Source organism: Chelonia mydas, chromosome 6 (genome assembly GCF_015237465.2).
Source record: "Chelonia mydas isolate rCheMyd1 chromosome 6, rCheMyd1.pri.v2, whole genome shotgun sequence".
NCBI lineage: Eukaryota > Metazoa > Chordata > Testudines > Cheloniidae > Chelonia > Chelonia mydas.
Window position 1 is genome coordinate 32,861,977 of NC_051246.2, and position 19,052 is coordinate 32,881,028.

The 19,052-nt window shown below is 39.5% G+C and overlaps 1 protein-coding gene across 23 annotated transcripts in view; it reads left to right on the forward strand.

Annotated features, from left to right (window-relative positions):
- The window catches only part of SOX6 (SRY-box transcription factor 6), a 451,795-nt gene that overhangs the window by 46,952 nt on the left and 385,791 nt on the right, over positions 1-19,052 (forward strand). For 21 of the 23 annotated variants that reach the window (XM_043549526.1, XM_037899741.2, XM_037899724.2 and 18 more), the window contains one exon: positions 14,899-14,969. Coding sequence is in view for 1 of the 23 variants with exons in the window: in XM_037899728.2 (XP_037755656.1) it covers positions 15,377-15,438 (62 nt within the window). In the remaining 22 variants the exon portion in view is untranslated. Of the gene's footprint in view, positions 1-14,898; positions 14,970-15,356; positions 15,439-19,052 lie in introns of all 23 variants that reach the window. The other 2 variants (XM_037899723.2, XM_037899728.2) reach the window with 1 other exon arrangement.

The following is a 19,052-nucleotide window of genomic DNA, read 5'->3' on the forward strand; positions in this document are numbered from 1 at the left end:
CATAAGCAGAGTTCTGAAAATAGCCATGGTTCACAATGTCTTATCACAGTTAGGAGACAATGGGTGAAATCCTAGCCCCACCTTGGTCAACGGGAGTTTTGCTCTTGCCTGAAGTGGGGTAAGGATTTTACCCAAAGTTCCAAACAGAGTGTCTTGCTGCTTATGAGAGAATGAGGGCCCCGACATCTGATATGTTAATTCGAGGGATCAGATTCAGTCACATGGAAGAGGATGTCTAATGACAATTGTAAAGTGCAAAACCTCTTTATTTAGGCTGTAAGTTGTTTGTGGCAGGGACAGTCCCTCACACACTGTTCGTACAGTGCCTAGCACAATGGGGCCCTGATGATAGGTGGCAACTTTGGGTGCTAATTTAAGACAGTCAGGCCCAAACAAAGCAAAGGACTCAAGTCACTTGATAGCAGCGATTGTTTATCACTGCAATACCTGAAATTATAATAGCGTCCATTAAAGCTGTAACCAGAACTTTGCAGGTTCAACATTCAGGCAACAGGAAAATAAACATTGGCAAAAGAGAAAGTGCATTCTATTAATGTATATTGTGCAACTGAAGAAAGATGGTGATAAAAGGCTTTAAAGTGCTTTGTTCCTTTAATTCTCTAAAGACTTTTTTCCTTGTACACAAATAGTTAACTATCCACTGCATTCCCAAGGGATGTGTGTGTGCCAAAAAGAGGGCAGGGTCACCTGCAAAAAGAGATATTTCTTGCTCAAGGAAGTAAAGTATGCCTGGTTAAAATAAAATAAAGAAGTCAGAAAAATTTACAGAAAAGGAGGGATACATACATTGTACCTTCCTGGGAGTAGTTATAACTTGTACTCTAATCATTTATGTGGGATGTTGCGGTAGTGTTTACTCTGGTATTCATTAAAGTAAAACACCCTAAAATTCCACAGCAATAGCTCCTTCGTCTAGCACAACCAAGGAGTATGTTTGAGATTCTTCTTTAAGAAGTTTCTTTTGAAAGAAACACAAGTTTTCTATATATGTTGCTTCTCTCCCCCTACCCCTCGCACCCAATTTTTCTTTGGTTTTAGTTAAAGCAGTTACAGTATCTGATCATAAGAAATATCATGCTGATGTGTTACTCTGAAACTTTTTTGTTTGCTCTACAGACTTATGCTAAGTTTTTGTGTTGTTTTAAATTGATGTTACAATTACATTTTTAAAATATCATCCTTAAAACTCCCAGTAGTCACCTCTCTAGCTGTTAGCTTTGCATCAATGCTTGCCAATTTCATACTGGGGACAGGTGCTGGTAGCCTGGGGTGCACTGATTGCAAGCAGTGCTACTAAGTGCCTTCAAATGCCTGGAAGATAGTTTTATGAGATCTCAAAGAATCCAAGAAATATTCCCAATTTGTTTTCAGCATTTATTTTGAAAACTAGAATCTCTAATTTAAATGTTTGTAGTTTAGTTTTAGTGCTGTAAAGTTCTTTCAATTCCCAATAAAGTCAAAGGGAGTTGAAGACATTCTACACTTTGCTGGATTGGGCCCTTAGAATACACTACAAAAATCACGCTTTGAATATGTGGCCAGTCTTCGCAGACTGATACAAAGCATTTCTTCATGGCCACTTGTTGATTTTCCTATGCATCCAGCTTTTTCAGGTATGATGAGCTATTTTAATGTTTTAACCTGTTGAATAGTGAGTGGACGTAGGTGGTTTTGGATAGTTTGGGGCTAGGGAGAAGGCCCTTGTTGTGCTTATTTTACCGGTAATATTGTCTTCCAGGAATTTAAACTCTGGCAAGCATGCATCAACTCAGTTTGCAAAAATTTCTTGAACTGGCTAAGGCTGAGAAGAGTTAGAAAAACAGAATTCTTAGCTAATGAACAACAAGAAGAGACATGCTTTTGATAGGATAGCATAGGTGAAATTCTAAAGAAACAGGGGTTCTGTTTGGATAAGTCCCCAAAGTCTGGATCCCTCTCTGAGTGATATCATTTGGGCCTTTCTCCATTTTCAGGTGCAACCCTGTCCCCCAGTACTGTACTTTATACCATAAACCACAATTATCCACTAGCTGAGGAGGAGATGGGGCTGAGAAGTTTCTACTTTTGAGGGTCTGGCAAACTCATTTGCATGTTTTTCCTCTGGATTATTATTTTTTTCCTTCTGCAGATGGATAAGAACAGAAACTTGGCTTAATGGTTTGTTTTCAGGTTTGACTTCTTGGTGACTGTCACAAGAGAGATGATCCACAGGGCAGAATGAAGAGCAGTGTACTTGCTGATATCTGTGTATACCGTGTTTTCAGTGTTTTCTGACTCAGGATATATGTAGTACGTTGGATTCCATCTGGGTGAGCTGTTGAAATGGAAGGTTTTTATTTAGCTGATTATCACAAGAAAGCTTATGCGCGTTTGAAGAATGATTAAAATTGGGACAAACAGGCCGTCTTTTCTACGTCTGTACTGTCAGCCAGGAAAAATCTGTTTCATAAACAAGAGTCTAGATGGATAGCTAGAATGTGTAGTCTCTTCCTTTTTTAAGACTGGAGACTTCAGTTGTATTTGTGTGTCTCATAACAAAACATAGGTGATGGGGTGACATGGAGAGGCATTTTGTCCTTCAGGCACTCTCTGAAGTTAGACCTCTGGTGCAGCCATGCACACTGAGATTTTAAAGACTGTCTAAAGGATTTGGATGCTGATTCTCATTAAAATTTATGATAACTGAATTGCTACGATGGCCTTGAAGATCTCCGCTTCAGTGAGTTATGGGCATTGTGCACCAGAGGACCTTCACAATCTCCTGGTATGACATCCAGCATTGGTGAGAGTAAATGGCATTTTTTTAACATTCTTTCCAAAACAGATTTGTCAAAAAATAAAAAACATGGACTTGGAGATAGAATGCAACACAGACATGGCTAGCAATCTGTTTGGATTCATTTGGGCTCAAGGTGTGTGTGAATCTTTAGGTCTTTTATTTTTTAAAATCCAAACTGCTTCATCTATCTTTAATTTTTGGTTTTACTCCTGGGGGGCATTCTGTGCCAAAAAATTAAAAACTCTGCACACAATATTTTAAAATTCTGCAAATTTTATTTGTCAAAATAACACTACATAATCACGCCAGTTGCAATTATTTTGGTAATTTATTTCAACATACCTGTCAGCAATGTCTGTAACAATACAGACACAGACAAAAAGTCCACCCAGGAGTAGAGTTAAAGAAACCCCTATAATAACCCAGTTCCTGTTTCTCTGTCCCCTTTCCCCCCTCCCCAGAGCCCAGCGGGGGGTGGGGGGGAAAGGAAACACCCACAACCCCTCCCCGCCAGAGCCCAGCCACAGGGCTACTTCTTGCCCAGACACCCGCCCGCTCCTCCAGAGCCCAGGGATCCAGAGGGAGAAACAGCCTGATGCTCGGTCCCAGGCTTGCATGGAGTTTCCTGCATGCTGCCCTCTCCGTCCCTCAGGGTGTGCTGGGAACTGCAGCTGCCAGGAACCTGCTAGCTCCCCCCTCCCCCCAGCGTGTATTCTATGTGTGAGCTGGGATATGCCAGGTCGAGTAGCCCCTAGTGGCAGCTAGTAGCACTGCAGCCCATTTCTGTGGGGGAAAGGTTTCAGAGTAGCAGCCTGTTAGTCGGTATCTGTAGCTCACGAAAGCTTATGCTCAAATAAATTTGTTAGTCTCTAAGGTGCCACAAGTCCTCCTTTTCTTTTTGTGGTGGAAAGGAAATTCTGCACTCACAATGTTAATTTCTGCAAAATTCTGCATTGTGTAGTGGCACGGAATTCCCTCAGGAGTATGGTTTGTGAGGGCTGAACAGCTGAGATAGGGAGATTCTGCACTATTCTGGCATTAAAGGGGAAATTTTTCAGACCTTCTGAAAAATATATGGGGGATATGCATATCCTCACTTTGCAGTTGTAATTATCTGCACTTGCATTTTAAATAGGGTAACATCTTTGCATGCACAAATGAAAAACCCTTGTGAAAATGTATCCTAAACCTCTCCATACTAGGCAAAAACACAGCACATCTTATTTTACTGTTCACACACACAATTTATTTTACCGACCACAACTCTGTATAATTCTTGATGCTATAGACTAGCAAGAAAAATCTAGCTGCTGAATCTTTTTTATTTTTATTTCTCCCCCCCCCCACCTTAATATGTTTAGAGGAGATCAGTTATAGTGGACGTTAAGTTATCCAGAAAGTGGTAATGCAGTGAATTTTCATGGAATATTTACTTTTAAAGGTAGATTAAGTTGATTTGAAGTAGGTTCAGACAAATCAATACGATTCCAATCTGTTGTATAATTGAGTTTTAATTTTGTCCAATTCAGAGCCCATGAAGCTCATTAAAGAGACTTAACTGCATGTTAAATTACAGGTTTGAGTAAAATTTTATACTCTTCACTGTCAAGTTGCCGTGTATCTGTGTTTGATAAGAATATGACTGGTTGAAAGAGTACATTCTCTTTTAAAATAAAGTAAGCCATTCCTTTAGCAAACATATTTCAAACATCATTGTACATATAAAATAGCAGAAAACCTGACATATGGTTCAAATTGACAAAAGAAAAAGAGTCAAACAGTCTTTAACATATTTTAATTATATTAAGTATATTAATTTTAATACCATTTATCAAGAAAAATATATTAGGCTATTAAACTAATAAAATCAGTGTATGTGTTGCTGTTTTATATTACAGTAGCACCCAGAGGCCTCAACTGAAGATTAAGACCTCATTGTGCTAGGCACTTTACAACCTCAGAGTAAGAGTCAGTTTCTGCCCCAAAGAGCTTACAGTCTAAATATACAAAACAGACTAAGTTCATATATACACTATGGGCACTACAGTGGCACAGATGTGGTGGCGGAGGTAGGCCACCTTGGTGTGGAGGTTTCCTACAGCAAAGGAAGGGTTTTTTGGGTCATTGTAGGAACTCCATCTCCCCAAACGATGTTAGCTAGGTTGATGGAAGTGTTCTTCCATTGACCTAGCTGCGTCTGCTGGAGGTTTGTTTGGCATAGCTATGGCACTCATGGAGTGCTGTAGCTATGTTGACCTAACTTCTCAGTGTAGACCTTGCCTAAGCATGGGAAGGGAAACAGAGGCACAGAGAGGTGAAGTGACTTGCCTAAAATCACAAAACATGTTAGGGGCAGCGCTGGGAGTAGACCCCAGAATGCAAATCTGCAGCTTGTGCAAACTATCATAGTTCCATGGACTTCAATGGACCTACGCAGTTTTCAACCTCTGAGGATCTGTCCCCGGATGCCCTATCCTCTGAACCATGCTTCTTCTCTGAAACCAACAATATCTATGTGACATGCCCGGGGTAAAATCCAGACCCATGAGTAGCTGTGTCCCCCTGCCCTCTAAGCTAGGGTGCCTTTTCACTACTTCGCTGCTGAAGCCACCACTCCTTTCTACTCACACACTCAGCCTCCGGCATGTAAGTCACTCCCAGCTACATTGAGTGAGTGCTGCAGCCAGCCACTCTTGAATTACACTGGAGGGTGATCCCAATACACTTCTAGTCCCAGATATCTTGTACAGCCCAGGCCTTCCCTGGACTATACAGGCTTATATAAAGTTCATCGTTTAATTAATAAAAATGATACTCATACTGCTGCCGCCCCAAAGGGAGTTTCCCAAACACTTCAGTTCAGACGCACTGGATTAGATAAAACAATACAACAAGTTTATTAACTACAAAGAGAGAGATTTTAAGTGAACACAAGTAATGAGGCATAAACATCAGAATTGGCTACAATAAAAATAAAATGCTACTCGTATGCAAGGGGTAAATACAGGAGTACAGACCATCACAATCTAGAGTAACTTTCTAGATACATTTTTAAGTGAAATTTCATATACCCCTAATTTACAATGTGGATGAAGACCTTCTGGAGTTTTTAAAAGTTATTTTAAAAAGGCAGATATATTAACATTTTAAAATTGGGTATTGGGCAATGCACAGTAACCTTTTGATCAAAATTCCTTTTAGTACCTGTATTATCCTTATGATGACTGTATGTTATGAAATTGCATAGTAAATTATCCTTAATTTGGTATCTAGCACTTAGATCCTAAACCGATTGGATGCTTTATAGATAGGCAAACAGCAGAGAAACTTTAATGAGTTTTCTATTGAGGACATAATATATGCTTTCAAAACTGCATATGTATTTACCTAAGAGACCATAAGGAGCTATTATACTCTATATCAATTATATAATATAAGTCAGTGATCTATCAGTGGTCCATACAGCCTTTCCTGGACAGTAGAATGAAATATTTTGAGAACTGTGCACTGGGACTGGCAGAGGATGTTCTTCTGGCAGGGGATCCTTTTCTTAAGAATGGTTTGCAGAATTAAAGTTTTGGAGAACCATTGTCTATCTGAGGTTCCTGTACGAACCCCATTACTGTAAAAAGAAAAAGAGTACTTGTGGCACCTTAGAGACTAACAAATTTATTTGAGCATAAGCTTTCGTGAGCTACAGTGAAGTGAAGTGTAGCTCACGAAAGCTTATGCTCAAATAAATTTGTTAGCCTCTAAGGTGCCACAAGTCCTCCTTTTCTTTTTGCAGATACAGACTAACACGGCTGCTACTCTGAAACCTGCCATTACTGTAGTATCTGAGCACTTCACAGTCTTTAATGTATTTATTCTCACTACACCCCTTTGAGGGAGAGACGTGCTATTCTCCCTATTTTACAGATGAGGAACTGAGGTACTAAGTAAATTGCCTAAGGTCACGCAGGAGGTCTGTGGCAGACCGGGAATTGAACCCAGGTCTCCAGAGTTACAGGCTAAGGTCCTAATCACTGGACCATCCTACTCCACTATGAGACTATGTCTACACTGCAGCCTATGTTTTCATAACTTATGTTGCTCAGGCGTGTGAATAAACAACCCCCCTGAGTGACATAAGTTTCGCTGGCATAAGTGGTAGTGTGCACAGCGCTATGTCATGGGAGAGGTTCTCCTGCCAACATAAGTAACTACTGCTCATTGACGTGGTTTTATTATGTCAACAGGAGAGCTCTTTCTCATTGGCATAGAGTGGCTACATGAGCGATCTGACAGTGGTGCAGCTGCATCGGTACAGCTGTGCTGCTGTAAGCTTGCTTGTGTAGACATGGCTTAAGTGGGTTGCAGATTGTCGTAATGAGACATAAAACTGGTGTCTCTAGTGAGTCAATGATTTTTGGTATCTAGCAGAGTTCTGAATTTAAGTTTCCAGGCTCATTTTTGAAGGTGGTATGCCAGGTTTCCTTTGAGGACAAGGACTGAGAGGTCCAATATGGAGTGATGGTTTTTTGAGAAGTGTTTGCCCATGGGCGATAGGGTGTTTTTATCTTTTATTACTTTTACTATGTGAGTTCATTTGAGGATGTGGTGATTGTCTAGCTGGGGGGTTATTTGAAGGCCAGAAGGGCAGGTATGGGAGGCCATATGGAGTATCATCAAACAGTTACAACCCGTACTTGATGGGGACCACATCCTGGAAAAAATCTTTCCTGAACCCCCTCTTCTAGCATTCAAACAACCCCTCAACCTCACCAAGCTCATAATAAGAATCAAGCTTCCCACAGACCATGACACACCAACTCAAAGCAGCACCAGACTCTGCCCCAACAACAGATGCAAAACCTGTAGCCCTATCTCCACAGCTACAGTGATGAATCCCCCCACAACACACCTTTCAAGATCCATCTTTCCTACTCATACCTGTCAAAACATGTGGTATACCTCATCTAATGCATCAAATGCCCCAACAATAATTTTGTAGGTCAAACTAGACAATCACTACATTCTTAAATGAATTCACAAAGGAAAATGATAAAAGACAAAAACACTCTGTCACCCATACACTTTGTTCATAAAAGCATCACTCCATATCTGACAAAAATCGTGGACTCAGTAGAGACACTGGTTTTGTCTCATTACAACAGTCTGTAACCCATTAAGGCCAGGTCTATGCTCAGAAGTTAAGTCGATCCAGCTATGTCGCTTGGGGGTGCTGAGGAACTGACCTAATCCCTGTGTAAGTTGCATTAGATTGATTAATTCTTCTGTCGACCTAGCTACAGCCTCTTGGAAGGTGGGTTAACTATGACTATGGGAGAACCTCTCTTGTTGCTGTAGGGAGTGTCTGTGCTGATGTGCTACACTAGTGCAGTTGCACTGCTGTAGCATTTCACATGTAGACAAGCCCTAATTCTCTGTCCTATAACTCCTTATGTGTAATCTGTTCCACCTTGTACTGAGTTGTGACACTTTGATACAATAGGTGGTGTTATCTGATTATTCTTCTGATAGCTCATTTTGCAGTGGTTTCAGTTATCAGGCAGAAAAATCAAGTTGAGGATTCTTTTGGAAGGCTGAATTGATGATATTTAGACAGCAATGAAGTGGGAGGATTCCAAAAGGGAAAGTCATGAAGTAAACAACACTTTTCCTTAATGGATGGAACTGTACCTTTGATGGCTTGTCTACAGGGGGACCCTCAGGAAAGTTAAGATGAATTAGCTAAAGGTGTGAAGTTAATGTGGGATAAGTTAAAGCACATTAAACCCCAGTGTGGATGTCTCATTCAGAAATAAAATGACCTTAGTTTGCTTTATCATCCTTAAATTTGTAGGCAAAATTATTATTATTTCTCCAGTAGATGCAGGTGTATATTTATAGGGTAAGATCCTGGATGCATTGATGTCATTGGGAGTTTTGCCATCGGTTTAAGTGTGACCTTGGATTAAGCTACAGAAAACTAATGTAGCACCCCCTCTTCACCCGTTTACCTTCTTTAATGCCAATCTGTTTACAGCTTTTGATGGACAGGTCTGGGTTCTTCGGGATCCCGCCACCCACTCAGCAGGGTGTATCTTCTTTATTTTTTCCTATGAATTTATTTGGCAGTGCCTCCACCCCCCCGCTCCTTCCTGGTAGGGTCACCAGGGCAGCTTGAGAGGAAAATTCTAACCACAGGGTAATCCCCACTTACTTGCCAGATAGTTGGAGACTTCCAAGAAATAACACAAACACATACAATATATTCAACACAATAATTACATTAAACAGGAGAAAAATATAACATATCAGGGTAAAACACTATTTTTAGGGTCACCGGTGCCCATGCTGATAATACCTGTGACTTTCCCCAGTCACATGACTTGATGTAGCAAATGTAAGATTAGTGTCCGGTTGGTACGCGTGGGGCCCTTGATGACCTATGACAATAAAATTCTTCTCTGCAATGGTTTAGCAGTGTGGCTGACTGGGTTCAGTACAGCCCAAAGGACTCACAAGTGGGAGAAGGTGGTAAATCCCTCCACAGGTTTAATATGCAGCAGGTTATAAAATCCCCAAACCCTTACTCCCTGACTTGAGGACACAGTTCAGGGAGTAGGGGGTCTCCAAAACAAATTCCCTGACTGACTAACTAAAAGATGGTGCACTCACAAACTCCATGAATGATCCTCAGGTTCAGAGATGACTTTGGACTCCTCAGTCTCTGCAGAGGGGCTGATCTCTGCTGGCAGGGATCCTCTTCAGTCAGGAATCAGGCTGCTTCGGTCCCAGGATTTCCCCTCACCATAAAGGGGTGCAGGGCTTAAGGTGCAGATTATGCAACTGTACTAAAATCCAAACGGTAGCCTCCTAGCCCAGCGTTCAGACACACACTCAGCAGGCACCAGCCCTGGACTAGCAGACAGAGCAGAGCTGACCATGTGTTGACTGGTCTCACCGAGGGAGCTGGAGGGCTAACTCAGCCTGGCTGGGGAAGTTTCCTAGCAAAACTCTACAACCTGGGAATCATCAGGGGAGAAGGAAAAGCCCAGCTGAGGGATCTTGCTTTCAGGTCCCTAGAGGCCAGTTCTCAGGAGGAATCATAGCCGCCAACTCCATGGATGCTCTGGGGCTGGAGCACCCATGGGGAAAAATTAGTGGGTGCTCTGCACCCACTGGCAGCTAAGCTCCCTGCCTCACCACTTCTTCCTCCTCTTCTTCCCCTGAGCGCGCCACGTCCCCAGCGCTTGCCACCGCCAAACAGCTGTAGCAAGCTCTGGGAGGGAGTGGGAGGAGTGGGAATGTGATGCACTCAGGGGAAGAGGCGGGGCCGGGGTGTGGATTTGGGGAAGGGGGTTGAAATGGGGGTGGGAGGGGGCGGAGTTGGGGCGGGGACTTTGCGGAAGGGGTCGGAATAGAGGTAGGGATGGGGCGGAGTTGGGGCAGGGACTTTGTAGAAGGGGTTGGAATGGGGGCAGGAGCGGGGCAAGGCTGGAGTCGGGGCAGAGCCGGGGGCAGAGGGGGGTCGAGCACCCACCGGCACCAGAAGAAGTCTGCAGCTGTGGGGGGAACCTTGCATGCAGGCCTGGGACTCACCAGCTCCCCACACAGCCTGCCCTGCCCTTGCCCTGGCTGGCTCCAGACTGACTCAAAAATGGCTTCTCTCCTTTCCTGAACTCAGTTGTTGAATGGTACATAGTTTGGTCCCAGCAGCCCACAATGATAGGCCACATTCTTAAATGATATAACATGATACCATGCTTTCTTGTAAATAACTGCTTCCATTTTTTACATGCAGGCTTCTTTTGTGCTCACTGATGGTTGTCTGCAGAAAATTCACACTACCTGTATAATCTGGTTATCTTAGAATAACCACGGTCCTTTATTGTTATTGAAAGCTTTTATTAAATGAATATGCTCTCAGCTTTCTGTAGAGCAATGTGGTAAAATCATATGTTAATATAAGCTATTTTCTACTTGGAATTAGTAAAGCTATTGAGGAGGAAGAGGGCTCACTTACAAGAAACTAAAAAAAAATCCTGTTTTTGTTAGAAGTTTCTTTGGTTGCTGGTATTTATAGTGATACTTTAAGTATTTTGGGCTTGATCCTGAAAACCTTTAGTAATGAAAGTAGTCTCTCTTATGTCCATGGTTTTATTTGCATGAGTATGGTTTTGCAAATAAAGCCTGACTTTTGTAAAGCAAATTTCTCAGAAAGTTTCTTGGAAATTCTTGGTTTTATGTGCATGGCTTTAATTGAAGTCAATGGGAGATGTGCTTATGCCTCTGAGGGTATAATTTGTCCCAGTAGTCTTTGTATATACAGTCTGTACATGCAATCCCAGCCCAACTTAAAGCCAGTGGCAAAACTCTCATTGATATGAATGGTGCTAGGATTTCACCCTATAAATATATACATGTATGTATCTACTGGAGAAATAATAAACTTTCCTTCAAACCAGACCCATTGAATTTTGTTGTTTTCCTTTTTGTTAGTCTGGAATTCTGTACATCCCTCCTGACACCTAGAGCCCTTAGGATATATCCAAAAAGCCTACAGCAGTGAGCCTCCCAACCTGGGTGGATAGAGTTGGGTTTGTGGGGCTTGTGCTAGTGGTCTAAGAAGAGCCGTATAGTGCTAGTGCAAGCCCTGGAAGCCTGAATCTATTGACCCGCGCTGGGAGGCTTACTGCTGTGGGCTGTGTAGTCATACCCTTATTGTTTTCAAGGGTAACTTTTATCTGATTGGCATTTGCCCTGGTGTAATCCCTCATATTTAAAAGATGCCACTTTGTCTGGCTTCTTAGGCTGGGATTATCCAAGGGGGCTAAGAGGAGTTATTTACCCAACTCCCATTGACTTTCAGTGAGAGTTGGGCACCTTAACTGCCTTTTTTGAAAATCCCAGCTTAAATTTTTTGTTGTTTACCTTTCCTGATGTTTTAACAGTAGTGTGTTTCAACTGTTTTTATTCCATCTCCCAATATGTTGGCTGTTCACAGGGTGCTCTCAAAATGTATTTGTACTAGCGAATGTGCTGTGGTTGTGGCAGCTATAGAGATCTACTGCACTGCATTTTCTGCTTTCTCCTTTCCCTGCATGCTGGCCATGCCCCAATTGCATGGTGGCTGCTGCTGGTTGGGGCATTACAATGCCATGATGCTGGAGTTGATTGGTATGGTGCAAGGTCCTTTCACTGTGGCGTTTATAATAAAGTGGTGGGACAAAAGAGTCAACAGAAGAAAGCATATAATTTATTTGGTTGGTTTGGGGAGCAGTGGGCTTTAAATATGGAGCACCTTTTGGCAAACGTCTGAATCTGAGTGCAGGATTGTTGTTTTTTTGTTTGTTTGTTTTTAAAGCTTCACTTCTGTCCCTTTTGAAAAAAAGAGCAAGCCAATCTTCAGTAAGTATGCTAGTAGCTTTCCAAAAAGCTGTGTAAGAATAAGCTCTGACATCAGTTTGTACAGCATTTTGACTACAAACACACATTTCAATTAAGTTACTAATATGAGTAGTACCATAGAAATCAGTGGGAATACTTCACTGAAGAGGAACTTTATTCTTGTGTTTATGCAATGACCATTCATCTCAGTCATTGAACCAAAGATCTCTAGAGCTGAAACACAAATATCTTGTCTGGTATCAGGCAGTAGTGGCGGACTTATGTAGCTTATGGGTAAGCTACAAAGAGGGATGCATATTACACATGGAATAGTGGGTTACCTTGACAAGTCTATACTACCTTATCTAATCAATAAAAATAAATGCATGTTTTAAAAATATATATTCAACGTGGGTTTAATACTTAATGTTAACTTTCTGATGATGGGGAAAGATTGTTTCCCTTTCACAGCTGCATCTTTAGTCTTTCGATTGGAAAAATGGTCATCTATTAAACAAAGTAGGAAAAGAATAAGGGGCAATGCTTACTGGTAGAGCATTTGACTACAAATACAAAAAGAAAAAGTCTTGAAACCACTTGAATTAATTAAGTCATGAGGTGTTTTATATTTGCAATATTGTTTTTCTTTTGATCCAATAACTATGCATGGTAAAATGAGTCGTGATTTTAGTAAATGTCTCTAATTTTCCTTCATTTAAAGTCAAGGTACTTTATTTTTTTGAATTTGCACTGTAAATAAGTGTTTTCACTATTGTTACTTATAGTCTGGTTGTACCGGTAGACTGCTGCTACATTACTGCACATTTTGTTGATTTACTTTGAATGTATTATATGGGATGCGCTATTTTACCCTCACATTTCCTTGGTTAATTTAGTAAGGGAAAAATATTTTTTTTATTATTTTTCACGATGTACTAAATATAACAACCTAGCTAAGGTGAAACCATTTTGAATAGATTGGGCTGTTTATTTTATTTTTTTTTTCAGCCTGACTAGCTGCATAATGGTGCAGCCTGCAGCTGATTGCCAGTTTTGAGGTGTTATCTGAACAACAACAGGCTTTAATTTGCTCAGGATCACTGGGCACAGTTAGCCCTGTTCTGTCTCTCACTTACTTGCATTGTTGTCATAAACATTAATGTTTTAATATGCATATTTCCAGGCTAATTTTTTTCCTATGGTTTTAATTTTAGCTGAACGTTGAGGCTAAATTTTAAGTTTTGTGTGTTTAACCTTCATCCTAATTGCTTGTCCACCATGAAGTGGTGGTGCTTTGTTCCTAAATTCTCTCTGAGGTGGTGCGCATTAAAGTGTATTTATACTCTTTCAGATTAATTAACTGTGACCTTACGAACCACTGTCCTTGTTTAATTGGTGGCTCCAAAGCACACTAATGGCATAAATCAACTGATAATGAGATTCAGAGTTGCTTTTAACATATATAATAACACTGCAATGATATGGCAAATGAGATTTGTTGACTCTGTATTGGCATTACAGGAGAGAAGACACAATTAGATGTGTACTTTTGGAGTGGGGGAGGGCTTCACTGGAATGAATACCATGCAGTTCAGGGTGGGTGGATGGGATAAGGAGGATATTCTACATCGAGATAAGTTTGGTATTCTCTCCTTATCTCTAGGCAATGTGCAATATTGTGCAATGTGCACTTTAGGGCATAGAAATGTGGTGGGAAGGTGTTTCTTACACATTACTGAAGGGTAACAAAACGGATGATTTCATCTTCAGTATAGTTAGATGTTTTTTTACACTAAACTTACGCCCACTATTTTATGAACTGCAAATTAATCAGATAGTTCCCAAGGAACAAAAAAAGATTTTGACCTAAACTAGTAGCCCAGGCCCATTATTATTTTCAGTTTAATGTTACCCATATCCATCTCCCACATTTTTGGAAATAAAACAAGGGGTTTGAAACAAAGTTTCTTTGTTTTCACAAGAACTAAAAATGTGCTGTATGTAGACCAAACAATAAAAATAAACTGCCGAACTACCTTCTAATGCATGGGGGTTCTGGAGAGAGGAAACCATGGATATTTAGAGGCATAAAGTGAGTCATTGTGCTAGTTAAAGAATTTTATAAGGCAAGCTCTGTGGGTTTGAGTTGCATCTGTTACCTTTCCAGCCAGAACTGAGGGTATGGAGGAAAAAGAATGTTGGATTGAATCATGCCTTATACTGAATGCATTGTACCTAGGCTAAGCTTCTAAATGGGATCTAGACCTTAGGTAGAACAAAAACATTCTTGTTGTATGACTGTTACCTTAAATGTATTCCAATTTAGAATACTAAAAAGATATTATATTAAAACAGTTAAGCTACAAAACACTATTACCAACAGATTTTTCTAAAGTAATGTGTGTTCCCATAACCCTTTAAAAATTCTCTTTGTTGTTTTCCCTATTAAAAAGATAACCATGCCTGTTATTTCTGACAGCTCTTACAAGCCATAATGGACTGGGTTGCTATGGTGTAAGATGTAGAACAATGAAATAATTGTTTGTCATGGTATTGGCTTCCTGGAAACAAATTCTGTGTAAATTATTTGGTTGAAATGGTGACAACAGTGCTGGTTGCAATTTTGTTTAGTTCATAGTTAGAAAATGCCTCTCTCCTACAATAAAAAAAGAAGTTAAATGTGTCCGTTCTTTGCTGTAACTTTTTTCTTTCTACATTTTCAGGTCAGTTTCATGAATTCAAAAGCAACTCACCAGTGATTTCTGGGTGCTGGGGCTGATTTTCTTGTGTGTTTGTAAGTATTTATTGATTTATTACACTACTTATTTGCATGTATGTCTGAAACAGTTTTAACATGAAAGTAGGTACAACATTAAAATACCATCCTTGGACCTCACTAGTCAGAATGTCTTGTTAAGAGATTTATCAAGCTACTTAGAAACGTTTTATTTTTTTGAGGGGCAGGGAGGGAGGGAGGAGTTAATGTCCCTCTGGAGTTCTTGTGCAATCCTACATTTCAGTCTCTCAGGGTGGATATAAATACCTGAATTAAGGAGTGAACACCGCTGCCCTCATCTCGGTATGTCTGTTGAATTTCCCAATAGTAATTGAGATGTAACTATATAATGCTTATCATTTTATAACATCTGTGAATCTGTGCTGACCCTGTGGCTTACGTCAGCAGTCCTTCTTGCTGCAGTGATGGAGATATGTACCTGGAAGCAAACTGGGGCACCAATGCCAGGAAGGTGGAGTTCTTGGAGGTAATGCACATAGGTTATTGTGAAAATGCCAGGGAAACCTCTGACTACTGAAACAGAGTTGTATTCATGTTTAACTTGGAGGAGGCTGACATTTACAATTGCAGAAAAAGGCCTGAGAGTGTAGTCATTTTGGCCTTGACCCAGGAAGGCACTTCAGTATGTGTTTTAAGTTCAGTGAAGTCAGTGGGCTTTAAGCACATGCTTAAGTGCTTTTCTGAATTGGGGGCCTTAGAGACAAGAAGCTCAGTAGGGAAGAAAAGGCATCTACAGAATAAAGGCACAGAAAATTTTCAGTACCATAACTTGTTTAGTGTTTGGATGTAGCCAGATGTGATAAGAGGGAACCCATGGGAAGGGGGCAAAAATAATAACTGACAAACTGTGTACCTTACTATAAGGTGGTGCTGCATAAATGGAGTAAATCTACACAACACAACAACTTTAAAGCACAAAATCTTGTTTATGGAACTTCAGCTAAAGTTGTGCACAAAATCATGATGAAATGGGAGAACAGCTGTTTTTCCCCCAAAGAAAGAAACATGATCAAACCTCACAATTTGTGACAGATAACATTGAAGTTACTATCACTTTCTTCTTACAAAAGAGTGCCTTACCACTCATCCCTCGGCAGACACTTGTATTTTAAATTCCTTTCACTTACTAATCTATCAACCTATATTTCTTTTTAATGCAAATTGTTAATCAAATTTGGAGAAAATATATAATAGTTAAGAAATAAAATTATTCATTTAAACAAAATTACTAAAATCTTAGAAAAATAGATTTCTGATGTCTGATCGTGGCAGTGTAGAGTCATGGACTGAACATAGGACTGAGATCAAGGAACTCATTATTTTTAATCCTGACTTTACCTAGGACTCACTGCATAGTTCTGGTTTTAAAAAAAATCACTTAGTCTTTCTGTGCCTCAGTTTCCTCCTCTGTAAAATATGTAGCAATAAAAAATGTCAGCATGTGCTGCAAATAGTAGCTAAATTTATCATTGTATCCCAGGTATTTCTCAGTCTAAGTATAGCAAGTTCGATATACACTAAGGTAAAACAAATACTGTGGGGCAATAAATGGTGTCTTTTTTTTTTTTTAAACATTGCCCCTTGTACTAATCTAACTCACTGGAAGGCTGTAAAATTCTTTTGTTAGTCCATACAGCATCATGAAGTTGTACCGTGATATAAATGTTTGTCATAATCATATTTCAGGCCATTTGTTTAAATCCTGCCCAGGTTGGTAGTGACCAGAAGTTGTTTAAAAATTAACATAAATATGCCTTTAAAATACTGTTCGTGTAAAATAAGTAGTCCTACTTAGGTCAATCAAATAAATACATTAGAAAGAACTCTATAATAAGCAGTATAAATGATTGCCATCTGATACCTGTAAACTGGCCTGTGCTGAAGGAATTGGTGTTAGTACAATTCCTGGAAGACAGATAACCATGTCTGACAATGCTGCCACCACCACCGCTGGCACACTTGTTGGCAATCTCAGCAGAGAGGTCAAAGATTGAATGAATATATAAACTCAACTACCATCTAGACTCTAGAGGTGGTCTCTGTAAATCAGGGCTGAGGCTAATTAATAGGATGTGTGGAGAAGCTAATGCTGTTTCTGACTGTCCGTGTTCTGTGGCTAGATGGCTTATTTTAGCATTTAGGGTTATCAGTACAGCAGCATTTACAAGGTCTAAATTCACTTAAGCTAAAAATAAAATTTAGAACATAAAACTGACTTGGTACTATCCAGTTTCTTCTCAGATACTATAAAGAGTATTGAAGTAAGTTCTATATTAGCAGTGGATGAAGCCTTCTTCAAAAAACTGCTCTGTAGCTTTCTGAAATTGCAAAGATTTGGAATGTAGCATACAATAGGTCAATTGATGTTGTTAAATTATGATAATTTCTATGTTGCCATAAGGATTCGTGGTGGTTTACAGCCAAAATGAGTCTGGCTGCTGCCTCAAGTAGCTTACTTTCTGAGAAAGGCATGATTTTTGAAAATCTTAACTCATGCAAGTGACCCCATTGAAGGTAATCAGAGCAGAATCAGGACCTATCTTAGACATAACACAGCAAGGTATGACACAGAAAAGTTGGAGGTGTGAGGGATTGGCATAAGAAGGACAAGAGATGTAAGCGATCATGAGATGTTTTAGTTGCATACGATCTCATTAGTGCATTTAAAAAAATTAAGATGTAATGTTTAGATATGTTAGAGTAGTCTTTCACTCTTATAATGTGGATAATTTGGTGGGCCAAAAATTCGTGCAGGAGTAGAAATCACTGCTAGAAAGGTTAAGAGTTACCTCATATATTTTCCACAGAGGTATACTGCAGTGTCTGTTAAATATCTGTTTATATCAGTTCAGAAGCTGTTTCAACCAGGGGATGATATAATCTTTTTTTTTTTTTCAAATTTTTGAAAGTTTTGTCATAAATGTGTTCATACTGTAACATATAATTACTTGGATCACCCAGTTCAGACAGCTTTGTTTTTTGTTGTTGTTATAGCTAACCAGTTTCATTCAGGAGAAAATAGGACTGATGACTCATACAAATTGCATAGAAAATGTGACTTCTCTCCTTTTCTATATTTCCCACAGAGTTATTATCCTAACTGAAGGTTACTTTTGTGGTCTTAAAGTGGTTTTATATTTTGAATTATTTTCATAGGTAGACTTGTTCAGTGGTGAATTGCAAGAGTCATTTAAATTTACAAATATTAAAATAGAAAGATATTTTTAATGGCTCTGAGCTTATGAAAGGTTTTTTGTTTGTACTCTAGCAGTTATACATACATCCTTTCAGCACCAGGTAGCCTCTAACATTCTTTTTTTCTGTATTTACATTTTATTCTAACCCGTGTGTGTGTGTGTATGACAGAGATGGGTTTTATGCACATATACAGTTTTAATGAGAACGTCAATAAATGAAGAAAAGCCTTTCTTGAATGGACATCAGCAAAGTCCAGGAAACTTCTAATGTATTGCTACAATAACTCTTCAATGAAAGGCCTGTTTGGGTAATATGATGAAAATAATACCATATAATTTTGTTTAAAGTCAGATGGCTTTAAAAAGGATGTAGTAAAAACATTTCAAAAGCAAGTATTTATTATAAATAGTGAAACAAACACCTGGAATTTGTGTATTTAAACAATCATGTACAATGTTGTGTCAAATTTTGTTTGTTCAGACCTTTCTTGAATTGCAGCACATCTGCTGTCAATAACAGATCAAGTTTTTTGCTTCGAACTCAACAATATATATTTTCGAAGACCTATGTTTTTTGAAATAATGGAGTCAGATCCTTGATGCAAATCAGCATGGTTCCAATGAAGTCACTGGATTTACACTAAATGAGGAGCTAGCCAAATACATTTCTGTCCTTTGTCTTATGCATTTAGATTTAAAGATAAAATCTATGAATGTTGTGAATAGTTTCATATGTATTAAGATGCAACAAAGATACAGAGGTAAATTAAGATAAAGCATCTTTGAAGAGGTCTTTATGTAAATGAAGATTTCTAAGGATTTGAGGCTTCCCTACTTTACAATCTAATCGTAGACAAATGATCTGCTGGTTTATGATACATAC